Source organism: Pseudophryne corroboree, chromosome 1 (genome assembly GCF_028390025.1).
Source record: "Pseudophryne corroboree isolate aPseCor3 chromosome 1, aPseCor3.hap2, whole genome shotgun sequence".
In the NCBI taxonomy this organism is placed as follows: domain Eukaryota; kingdom Metazoa; phylum Chordata; class Amphibia; order Anura; family Myobatrachidae; genus Pseudophryne; species Pseudophryne corroboree.
The window spans coordinates 169,174,542-169,187,713 of NC_086444.1; the positions used below are offsets into that span (position 1 = coordinate 169,174,542).

General features: G+C 42.8%; 1 protein-coding gene across 1 annotated transcript in view; it reads left to right on the forward strand.

Annotated features, from left to right (window-relative positions):
• The window catches only part of MRPS27 (mitochondrial ribosomal protein S27), a 278,880-nt gene that overhangs the window by 191,433 nt on the left and 74,275 nt on the right, over positions 1-13,172 (forward strand). The window contains exon 9 of the mRNA XM_063963882.1: positions 9,614-9,756. Within this exon, the coding sequence (XP_063819952.1) occupies positions 9,614-9,756 (143 nt within the window). The remainder of the gene's footprint in view (positions 1-9,613; positions 9,757-13,172) is intronic.

Here is a 13,172-nt window from a genome sequence, read left to right on the forward strand (position 1 = left end):
AGGCCAACTTCAGCATGCCCAATGTTTGTATATTGCTACATGTTTTCTTCTTAAAAGTTCTCCAGTTAAAGTTCCGGCACTATAGAAACCACTACAGGAGAATCATTTTGTGAAGTGGGATCAGCAAGGCTTTGAACCTTTTTTTTTTTTGTCTTTTTTTTTTTTTTACTTCCGAACTGAAACATTTGGCTGTTTGCTTTACTTTTGGTTTCCACCAGACTATAGTCCATGTATACATGGGTGTTAAGCTGTGCATTTCTTAAACCTGTCCTATAGTAATTGCTGCATGTTACTTTTAAGTTCCCATGCATTTATCCATACTGTTATATTGTACTAAAACAGAAAGTAGTGTTGGAGCTTATGAGTCTGCTAGTCCTGGCTCTTGTGACCGGTGTGTATAAAGGGGGCCAGGAAACCTACAGTATAGTAAAACATAAAGCAATTGCCCTCCCAAATTGCAGGTGTAAATTGTACACCTGCACCTGTCTGCTGAGCGTTCTGTGATGGGTCACTCAGCGCACATCTCCCTGTGTGTACCCCCTTTAGAGATAGGCTGTGGGTGGGAGGGGGGGGGGGGGTTATGGTTAGGCCACGGGGAAGGTTAGGGTAAGGCTGCGGGGAAGGATCTTAGGTTTGGGCACCACCGGGGAAGGTTAGGGTTAGGCTACGGTGGTTGGGGGGGAGGTTAGGGTTAGGTTGCGGGATTATCTGCATCGAGAATCGTCATATGACCGCCGACATTCCATCCGCCGGAATATCGTATGTATTCCCTTGTAATGCCTAGTTGCTTGATAAGGTATACGGTACCTTGTTCGAATCATTTAATGTCAGTATGTAGAGGCTATAACAGTGGATTATAATTAAATCCCTCACAATTATAAATAATACAGTATCTTTCCCTAATTTTCAATGGGTAGGAACTAAAGTCATCTCAGGCAATTTAGTAGTATCCTGTCTTTTCATGTTTATATTCTTAGTCACCTGAATAATTTTAGTCCTTTTACTACAGTGGGTTCCCCAGATGTTCATTTGTATGCCACTGATTGGCTCTGTAGCACTAGTTTCTGCTGAGACTCTGGGGCTTGCCCTAAATTTGTATATGAAATATGTAAACTCCTGAGAAAAACAAAGCTGGTGGTGGGCAGATGACACCATATTTGCCTGCAAAATACCGCTTGGTGGTTATTTTCTCTTACGTCCTAGAGGATACTGGGAATCCATTTAGTACCATGGGGTATAGACGGGTCCACTAGGAGCCTTGGGCACTTAAAGAATTTGATAGTGTGCGCTGGCTCCTCCCTCTATGCCCCTCCTACCAGACTCCATTTAGAAAATGTGCCTGGAGGAGCCGGTCACATCGCTGGAAGCTCTAGAAGAGTTTTTTGCATTTGTTTTCTCTGTTATTTTCAGGCAGGACTGGGTGGCACCAGTCTGCCTGCTTCATGGGACTTAGGGGGATAACGGCCCAACCTCTTGAAGGGTTAATGGTCCCGTTCCCCGCTGACAGGACACTAATCTCCTGTAGGAATTATTCCCAAGCCCCACCATGGCGAGCGTACATTTCCGCAGCACGCCGCCACCCCTAACAGAGCCAGAAGATAGAAGAGAGGTGAGTACTAAGCCGGCGTCCCGGTTAGCGGATTGCCGGCCATTATGTCGGCATGAGGGTACGGAGACGCATGGCTTCTACGTGGGGCGGCTGGGTCTCCAGACTCTGTACACAGTGCGGACGCACCGCTTCTGAGGGAGCGACCTGAGTCTAAGTACACTACCGGTGTACACAGTACCCAGACTGGCATTACAGACTTAAAAGGCGGCTGACTCCATATTAAGCACTAAAGATCATCTCAGCCAGTATAAAAAAAGCTGGAAGACCGTGCACCATTGAAAGGACGGGGCTTCACTATGATCCAGCAGCTCACCAGCGCCATTTTCCCTCTGCAGTGGACACAGACGCTGACTGACCGGGATGCTCAGCTCCTCCGGAGAGACTCCAGATTACCTAAGCGGTACCAGGGTGTCATAGCAAGGGTGACTTGGTTTGTGAACCGGCTAAGCTTGGCATTAGCAGTAAGGGTGCTGTGTTCTGGCTCCAGACTATCTCTGTGTCTTTCTTGAAGGGCTCTTTGTGGGTTAATTGTGCATTTAACCTTTTCGTGTGTGTGTGTGTGTGTGTGTGTGTGTGTGTGTGTGTGTGTGCGTGCGCTGTCACAGTATGTCAGACAAAGAGTGTGTTTCATGTAAGGCACAGTGTTACTCTTCTCCAGGGGGTTCACTGCAGTGTACTCAGTGCAGTGCACCCTCCCAGGCTAGCGGGGTAGAACCAGCTTGGCTGGATTACATTAGGGGAATGATCTCCAATATTTCTACTAAATTGTCCCGCAATGAGAAAGAAATGAAATACTTAAGACAGTCTATGGATGAGTTTATGAAAAGAGATTCTGTACCCAAACCAGCGTCTCAGTCCCCTACCATTTGTCCGCAAAAACGTCCTTTGGCCTATATCCTGCAGTCTGACTCTGATGAGGGGTCAGTCATAGAGGGGGGGAGGGGTGGATTCAAAGGTGGGGAGGCTACTCTGTCGCAGGAAACAGAGGCTCTCATAGAAGCTATCAGAGAGGTTCTGCATATCCCTGATAAGGTAACAGATGAGACTGAGGAATCTTCTTTTAATATAAAAAAGAAACCCTCAGCCACTTTTCCTGTGTCAAAGGATCTAAATACCCTACTTGAAGAACCGTGGGTTAATCCTGATAGGAAATTTCAAATCCATAAAAGATTTATATCATCTTTTCCCTTTCCTCCTGAGGATAGGAAAAAATGGGAAAATCCACCGATAGTGGATGCATCAGTATCCAGGCTGTCACGGAAAATTGTATTGCCTGTCCTTGGTGCAGCCTCCGTAAAAGACACGGCTGATCGTAGAATTGAGAATACACTCAAATCTTTGTATACAGCTGCTGGAGTGGCACAGAGACCCACTATAGCATGTGGGTGGATTACTAAGGCCATCGCAAAATGGTCGGGTAACCTAATTGACAGGTTAGGTACCTTGCCTAAGGGGGAGATTATTTTACTCCTGCAACATATACAAGACTCTGCAAATTTTATGGTTTAAGCCATAAAAGAAATAGGCTTGCTTAATGCACAGCACGCAAAGGCTTATGGCTACGCCAGTGGACTGCCGACACGGACTTCAGGAAAGGCGTGGAAGGCCTACCCTTTACAGGAGAGGCCTTATTTGGAGATGAACTAGACAAATGGATATCCAAAGCTACTGCGGGTAAGTCCACTTATCTTCCTTTTGCAGCTCCCCCAGCCAAGAAAGCCTACTCAGGACCTAACCTACAGTTATTTCTCTTACGTCCTAGAGGATGCTGGGGTCCACATTAGTACCATGGAGTATAGACTGGTCCACTTGGAGCCATTGGCACTTTAAGAGTTTGAAAGTGTGGGCTGGCTCCTCCCTCTATGCCCCTCCTACCAGACTCTGTTTAGAAAATGTGCCCAGAGGAGCCGGTCACAACTACGGAAGCTCTACAGAGCTTCTTTAGTAAAAGTTTATTTTAGAGTTTTCTTTATATTACAGGGAGGCTGCTGGCAACAGCCTCCCTGCTTTGTGGGACTAAGTGGGGGGAGTAGTGTCCGCCCTGCGGGGTCTGAGCCACTAGCTCCGCTGACAGAACACTGAGCTCCTGAGGGGATCGAACGTTCCCCTGCCACAGGGGATCGCTCACCCCGGCACCCCCTTACAGAGCCAGAAGATCGGTGGCGAGTTAGTCACCGGCCCCCCTAGCAAGCGGGGAGCCGGTGTGAAGATGGCGGCAACAGGGTATGGAGCGCAGTACTAACTGCGATCCGGGGCTCAGTGGTGCATAGTGCAGCGCTGTGAGGGGCGACCTGAACCAGCGCCTACACCCTACACTGGTCACACAGCCTGTCGGGGTCCCGTTATCTCTGCCAGCATAAATGCTCAGGCCAGTATAATCCTATGAAGAGTGGGAAGACAGCGCAATTAAGGGGGTGGAGCTACTCCTCAAAGCGAATCCGGCAGCGTTCAGCGCCATTTTCTTGCCTGCAGAAATGCTGTCAGTGATGTGCAGTCCCTCCAGAACAACTCCAGCTATCTCTCACGGTACCAACGGGTTGTAGAAGGGGGCGAGGCTGTGTGAAGACTGTGTAACCTATTAAGTTACACAGCGCTGGTTTAGGGTCTCCCTATACCTGGAAAGCGCTGTGTGTGGGTTGGTTCCAATCTCTGTGTCTCTCTTGCCATTCTTATGGGTGAAACTCTGTCTGTACTCCCCTGTGTGTGTGTGGAGTGTCTGTGGTCTCCATTAGCTATGTCCAGGGACTCTGTGTCATATGCTGCAGAGGATATGTCCTCTCAGGATGATCCCATTCCATGTAATCAGGATTGCACTATTTTAGCACAGATACTAGCAAGGGAGCCTGAATGGTTATCCTCTATCAAATCTATGACTTCTCATATTTCTACTAGGGTTGCACAGAATGAATCTGCAACTCAGGTTTTACAGAACTCTATGGCAGTTTGGTCCGGTTCTGTTACCTCAGGGCCCCCCTCAGGATGACACGGATACCGACTCTGACACGGCAGACGGTGATGGGGATGTGCTTAGGGGGGCCCCATCTTTTGCTAAAGGGGTGCAGTTGATGATAGAGGCTATAAGGGATGTGTTGAATATTGCAGACACAACACCGGAGCAGGTTGAGGAGGCTTACTTCACTGACAATAAGAGCCTCGCTAACCTTCCCTGCGTCCAAAGAATTAAATGCTATATTTGAGAAAGCATGGGAAAAGTCAGAGAAAAAATTCCAGATCCCTATAAGGATCCTGGTTACTTTTCCCTTCCCTGAGGAGGATAGGAAAAAATGGGAAAACCCACCCATAGTGGACGTGTCTGTATCCAGACTCTCAAAAATGGTGGTTTTACCTGTTCCAGGATCTACCGCCTTAAAGGAGCCAGCTGATCGCAAAATTGATACTACGCTCAAATCCATATACACGGCTTCAGGGGCGATCATACGTCCTACTATTGCCTGTGCATGTATTTCCAAAGCTATAGTAAAGTGGTCAGGCACATTACTTGAGGATTTGGATACTATGGATAAAAGTGACGTAGTAACATTCGGGGTTCTGCAGGATTTATGGTGGAATCCATGAAGGACCTGGGTTCAATGGCTGCAGGAATGTCTTCCATGTCTGTCTCAGCTCGTTGAGGACTTTGGCTGCGCCAGTGGTCTGCCGACGCGGAATCCAGGAGTGGTGTGGAGACCCTACCCTACACAGGTCAGGCTCTCTTTGGGGAAGCATTGGATGCATGGATCTTCACGGCTACAACGGGTAAGTCCCCCTTGTCAACATAAAGTTATTCAAGTGGGCTTGAACAGTGACTGTAACTTTTTATTGCGGCTTGAGGAGTTTTGTCCATAAGCAACAATTTGTTACTATCTGCACAAAAGTAACTTATATGGACATTTTATTAGTGGTTATTAAGGGCACTTCATTAAGGAATTATTGAATGTGGATTTATTTACTAATTTGAATGTTTTATATGTATAATGATATGTTTGGAGTACGAATAAATTATATATTTTTTTTTTTTAATTTTTCACAAGATTCTAGCGCTCCCTTGATAGTTTTTACTATCTCTGTGTGTATATATAAATTGGTGGGACAGTACCACCCGTGGGAGTTGCAGAAACTTTGTGTGTAGCAAATATTCAACAGTATTTTGGTGGTTGCAAGCGCTGTGTTTTTCTTAGCAGAAATTGTTGTTAGTTCTTTTCTTATCTATCCTACTCTCAAAGTATGTCCGTCTCCTCGAGCACAGTTTCCTAGACTTAGTCTGGTAGGAGGGGCATAGAGGGAGGAGCCAGCACACACTATCATAATCTTAAAGTTCCCAAGGCTCCTAGTGGACCCGTCTATACCCCATGGTACTAAATGGATTTCCAGTATCCTCTACGGACTACGAGAAAAGGATTTACCAGTAGGTAATTAAAATCCTGTTATTATTAAATTTTATTTATAAGGCACCACAAGTGTTTCGCAGCGCCGTACAAAGGACTGTACAGAGAGACCAAACTTAACATTACAGTAAATAAATAACAAAAATAGAGTACAGGTAACAGAGCACCACAATTCTCAAAACAGAATACAGCTAAGATGTAAGTAGCGAGGGAGTGATCAACGTACTACTTGGGGCTGGCAGCCATTGATGGAGATGAGCATTTACCAGCAGGAGAAAAAGCGTGTAAAGATTGTCGCTGAGTAGGAGAGAGCTACGAGTGAAATGTTTCGAGAAGAGGGCTTTGACAACAAGAGGAAAGAGGGTCCTGCTCTGAAGAGCTAACAATCTAGTGGGTAGGGCAAACAGACAGATGACATGAGGTGCAAGCAAGTGGGAGGTAGCCTGATGGCATTGTGTATGCAAAGCAGAGATGTTCAAGGCATGAGGCAGGGGGATGGAGGAGCAGCCTCAGGACTAGGTTATGCATGGGAAGGGTACGCTTTTATGAATAAGTGGGTTTTTAGTACCCGTTTGAAGCTTTGCAAGGTTGGGGAGAGTAATGGGGCGGGGGAGCGCGTTCCACTGAAGGAGTGCAAGTACGGTTAAAATCTTGAACTCGTGCATGGGAAGCAGTGACCAGGGCAGAGGAGAGGTGACGGTCATTGGCTGACCATAGGGGGCGGGAGGGAGTATGAAGGGAGAGGAGGTTGGAAATGTAGGGAACAGTGGAATTAAAGATGGCTTTGTATGTGAGGGTGAGGAGTTTGAAGAGGATTCTGTAGGGGAATGGAAGCCAGTGCAGATTTTGTGTAAGGGGAGTGGCAGAAGTGGAGCTGCGGGAGATGAAGATAAGCCTAGCTGCGGAGGACAGATTGGAGGGGAGCAACTGAGGCCAGTGACGAGAACATTGCAGTAGTTGAGTCGTGAGATGACCAGTGAGTGGATGATAAGGTTAGTTACACTCTGGGAGAGAAGTGGCCTGAAAGAATCTCGTATCTTCCTTAGCAAAGTATCTCTAAATCATAATTGTTTAACTAGCTTACAAAACATTTTTAAATATAAAAGCAAAGGAGTTGTGTCAACAGTGACTATCTGTTATTTCAATAGGACTTCAGCTATGTCACAGCCAGTCACTCTGAGGGAGGGTGGAAGGTGCCCCTGCATCTAATGCAACAACATTATACTGACAGTCTCTGAACCCTGTAGCCTCTACTGTCATGTCATGCTTCTTGCTGTCTTTCAAAATCTAATTGAGCAGACCTGTCCAATAGAGGCCCGAGGGCATAGTCTGACGCTAATGGCTAAATATAGTACAGCAGATGAGCAATGTCTGTGAACTTTGTGACTTTTATTTTACCCTCCAAGCCACGGGTGCCATTTTGGAAATGGGAAGATGAAGTTCGCCTGTCTGCTCCCAGGAACACATGGATTTTATTGCACTGCGGTTCTGCCTTTATTATTTACACAAAGGGACTCTTGCCAGAGGGAAAACAATATTAGTTTTGTGGGACAAATGAAGGTGACTATTGCTCTAGAGAGCTAAAGTCCGGCAGTCATTTAATGGATACTGCAGCAGCTGCTCCTTCTGCAGATAAGATTATCCTCCTGTAGTATACAGTATGCATGGATTTAGAATACACTGAAGGTTTCCATTACTCCTCTTTCTTGGAAAACTATAATTATACTGGATTTGGTTTGTTTGCACAAAAAAAAAAATAGGACTCAAAATATAATTATCTAGTTATATGTTTAAAAGAAAGCTTGAAAAATAGGACAGGAATTACATTTCTTTGTTTTGATTTCCTTTTCTTAAGGAGGGTGTTAGTAGAGCAAGAAATCCAGAAATCTATGGTGAAGAGAAGTATTGTAAATACAGTACTGCACTTAAACCACTAGAGCTATGAGCTGCCTGGAAAGGGTCATTAGTGACCAGCAGCCAAGTTATCTAACCGTGTGTATATGGTATACGGAATTACTGCTAAAACTTCCATTTTAAAACCGAATGTGCGGGTGACTACACACGTAATTCAGTAGTTACAAATTTGATTTTCTCCTAATACTACTTTTATATAGCATATTTATCTAGCACTTAACTTCTGTTTTCAGGTATGTGTTCCCTGTCCGATTGAACAGATTTCTTCTTGTTTTTCCTACCAAATCCAACATAGATGGCTCAGTGCTGGTCACTTACAGTAGAGAACTGGAATGACTGCTGACCTCTATAATTGGGATCCGTTACTTAATTTATTTATTAATGTTTTTTTTATATAGCGCACCATATTCCGTTACATTTTACAATTGGAAACGAAGATAAAACAATACTGGGTAATTACAGTCAGTCATAGAGGTAGGAAGGCCCTGTTCGCAAGCTTACAATCTATTGGGAAATGGTCATTGATACACAAGGATCGGTGCTATATGTTGCATAATTGTTTACCAGATTGCAAAGGGTCTTGGTGGTCTGTTTGATAGGGTCACACAGTGATGCCCTGGGTCAGGAGGATGGCAAAGTGAAGAATGAGGAAATGTGTGGACTTTACAGAAGGTATGTAACTGGGTAGGAATGGTTCTGAAGGTTGAGTGAGCGGTTCTGGAATGTGATAAGCTAGTCTGAAGAGGTGAGTTTTCAGGGAACGCTTGAAGGTTTGGAGACTAGGGTAGAGTCTTATTGTGTGTGGTAGGGCATTCCACACAGTGGGTGCAGTCCGAAGAAAGTCCTGTAATCATGAATGGGAGCAAATAATGAGTGTGGATGAGAGACGTAGATCTTGTGAAGAGCAGAGAGGTCGTGTTGGGAGATATTTTGGGATAAGCAAAGAAATGTACATTGGGGTAGTTTGGTTAATGGCCTTGTGTGTGAGTAAATGTATTTTCTAAAAGAATTGATAGGCCAACTTGAAAGAGACCTATAAATTGAACATTTGTATTAATCAATGTTGAACCTATTTTTAGTCTTTCTTGGTACATTTACTGTAGCAATTGTATCTCCTCTTTAGCTTTCACGAGCAGGGCCCTCTTCCCTCATGTACTTTTACGTCTCTTACTTAAGTTATCGTCTTTTCTATACTCCCTTTGACGGCACCAAAACTCTCTGTTTTCTGCCACCATGATACTTATTTCAGGGTTGTCTGCTGACGCAGCCATGTTTATATACCCTGTACTTGTTCTATACTGTATTGAATTGTAAGTCACTGTTTTTTTTTCTTTTTGCTTGTTTATGTACTCTATTATTGGGCGCTGCGGATCCCTTGTTGTGCCATATAAATAAAGGATGATAATAATAATAATGACTATTTAAATCAGGGGTGGGGAACCTTGCTAAAACTGTTGCAGGGCATGCTGGGATGTGTAGTTCATCAACAGCTGTAGGGCCGAAGGTTCCCCATCCCTGATTTAAATCCACATAATGTGGTGTATTGTTTGTACCATAAATTCCACCAATATTCTATTCGTAGCACTGTTCCACCTCTGCGGCTCTGTTTAAAACCTGAGTAGTAATATCAACCACTTACTGTCTTCATTCTGCACCTGTGTTAAATAGGAAGTACAATGAACTCATTTCCTTTTATTATATATAGGAAACGTGGAAATTTCCAAAGGTCTAAGAGCTGTCTACACACAGATGCCACTCATGTGGAAGCCTGGCTATTTTCAAAGAGCACTGGAAGTGATGGAGAAGGTTTCCCAGTTACCGGGTGACAGCAAGATATGCAAGGATACTGTGAGTCTAAAGGACCACTTTTATCATCAATCACAGATTGGCATCTTTGTAGTATACAGTATGTGAGGTGTGTGTGTGTATGTATATTATGTAATATTGTAAAACGGGTACTTAAAATAAGGACTCTTAGGCAGGCTTTCCAGTGAAAGTGTCTTTACTGGCATCAGACACTGTGCATAGCATACTCAAGCTTAGGCCTAGAAACACAAGTGCTTACAAAAATAAGTCCAAACATAAAAGTACATATAGAATTGGAGACTACAGCGCTCGGGTGCAGTTTATGTGGTAATTATGCACACAATATACAGTAAAAATATTGTTTAAAAATATGATAAAACGTAGTGAATATAATAAAGAAGATATAATAAAGAAGAATCGTGAAGTAAAAGTCCCTATTTCATATAAAAGCACTTCTCAATAAGTTATCAGAGCGGCAGCTTGTAATACATATAAATATGCTTGGCGTGCATATAAAATTTGTTGCAAGAATTGGTGAAAACAAGCGCCCAAAAGTGTGATTATTAAAATCAGGGAAAATGAAGGTATAGAGGAACGGATGATAAGGATCGGTTTAAAACACTTATCTGGTAGGTAGAGACTTGACTCAAGCAGTACTCTTAAAAAAATTATATATATATATATATATACACACACACACACACACACACACACACACACATATATATATATACATACATACATACACACACATACATACACATATATGACCTAGGCTGACAATTTTCTGATGATGTGACCATACTCTGCTATGAAATTATGATGAGTATCTACAAAATTTATTTCCATCCTCAGCTGGTTTTGCACTCCCACTTTATGTTTATTGCTGCTGAAAAAACGATTGATAAAGATTTCTGCACTAAAGAATCTGGATGTGCTGGTTCCATTTTTTCTATAATCTATCTATATATAAAAATATAGATACATTCTGGCGGAATCAGCTCCCTCCAAGAGAGAGGAAAACAAGAGCTGCACATTTTGCATCTGCATTAGTAATTTGGAACTCCAAGCTTTTTTGGAATGCACAGCTCCAAGTGAAAAAATAGAAGTCTGGGTTTTTCATCTCACCCAGATCCAGAAGGAAGTCAGAAGAAGGAAAGGGGGATTAAAACTCCCATACACCCACTGCACGTAGCACTGATGCCTATTAGAGGACAGCGAGTAGGATGCAGCTTTGTAGTGCCAGGCACTGTGGATGTTGGCTGTGTCAGGAGAGCATGGCGGATGGTCGCTGCAGGTCATTCCAGCAGGATGACCAGTAAGCATAGGGAGTGCTAAGATATGTACTTTTATGCAAGAATTGGTGAAAACAAGCGCCCAAAAGTGTGATTATTAAAATCAGGGAAAATGAAGGTATAGAGGAACGGATGATAAGGATCGGTTTAAAACACTTATCTGGTAGGTAGAGACTTGACTCAAGCAGTACTCTTTTTGTGGATTAAGAACATGCGGATAAAACAGAAGAGAACTAACATAGTGTGTACCGTTTATGTTACGTATTATGTTACTGCTTAGTTTCACAGGCCTAATTAGGGAACTAGCTTATTCCCACAAAATATAAATTTGCAGCCTGAGCAGTATATATATTAAAAATACAAAAAATTTAATAACATAATCACATAAAAATACACATAAAAATGGCTGTATAGCATGCGTACAGAATAAAATTTATATCAGGCTTATCTGTCCATGTAAATGACTGAAATGCATGCGTACAGGATTTAAAATTATTTTAGGCTTATCTGTCCATAAGGAGGAGATGTCTGCAGGTACTCCCAACGCGTTTCGTCCGTCAGCAACAGGACTTCATCAAGGGGATGACCACACTGAGCAAGTTTTGCTCTATTTATGCCCAGAAAGAGGAAGTTAATAATGACATCACTTCCTGTGATTGTCATTAATTTTGTGGAGAAAACAATATATCTATTATCTAATATGCACTCAAAACAGTGGTAATTAGATAGAAATATAATTAGAGTAGGAAAGAACCAAAAATTTTATGGAAAACATGAATAAAAAGTGAATTAACATCTATTGCCGTCGGAAATGGTGGTGGAACGCATGCGTCATTTCCGGCCGGCGTTGTGTACTCCTAAATCGGGAGGTATTCACTGTATACAAAGTGGAATTAATGAAACAGATCGGGATGTGAACCATTAGTGTGCAGGGGCAAGTGGGGAAGAAGAGAAGGAGGTAAGCGGTGGCGCGCACCGCCAAGGCACTTACGTCACATCCGTGAGAAACATGGAAGTGAGTGTATTATGGAGGTGGAACGCACCGCCATTAGGTTGGAGGAGAATAGGACTTAACGGTGAAACGCACCGCCATGCCGATGACGTCACTTCCGTAATATATGCGGAAGTGAGAGACGTACATGTCGATTATGGTGGAACGCACCGCAATTTAATGGCGCTATGGAGCGCATAGCCAAGAGTGAAGATTACTGATAGAGTGTAGTTAGCGAGACTGTTAAGATCAGCCAATTAATCTTGTGATTCACTGATGTGCAAAGTGTCATAGGTTATATGTATGTATATATACACATGCATGTATATATGTGTAAATATATAAATACATATCTCACGTGAGTGGTGAGGATTTAAAGTGACAGTGCCCTGGGATATATCATTAGATTTAAAGTGACAGTGCTGTATTTATTATTAATTTATTTTGAGTGCAGATGGATGTTATTAAAAATAATTATTAATAATTATGTATGATGTATATGTAAAATCTGGACTCATTTTTTCTTCTTAATAAAAATTTTTTTTCCCATACAGTCATATGGATTCATTCTTTCTTAGTCGTTTAAAAGATGTCCATAGTTTTAGATGTGTCCTTAACGTCAGTCTTGTGCATCGCTTGTGGACGTCTTGTGGTACTTCTCATATTTGTTTTTAGTATCGTCCATTGGAAAATTTAGCTGGAAAAGATCATAGAAAAGGCTTATGACTTAAAGCCTTGACTAAGTATAAATATATAAGAAACCAATTTCATACTTAATTATATATGAACTAAAAAGGAGATAAAAGGTGATAAAAGAATATGTGGGGAATGAAGCATCAGAGAAAAGGGGCAATTTCAAACGCCTCATTCAGTCCTAATGGGGATAAGGTCTTGAGTTCATATATCCAGAACATTTCCCGTCTCGACAATTTGTTTAGGATATCACCTCCTCTTTCCCCAAGTTTTACCAGTTCAATTGCTTTAAATGAGATATCTTCCGGGTTTGATTTATGTTTTTCTGTGAAATGTTTGGAAACGGTATGGTTGTCTACCTTATTCTTGATATTCCTAATGTGCTCTTGGATTCGTAGCTTGAGAACTCGTTTCGTCTTTCCGACGTACTTTAGTCCACATGTACACTCCAGCAGGTATATTACCATAGTCGAGTTGCA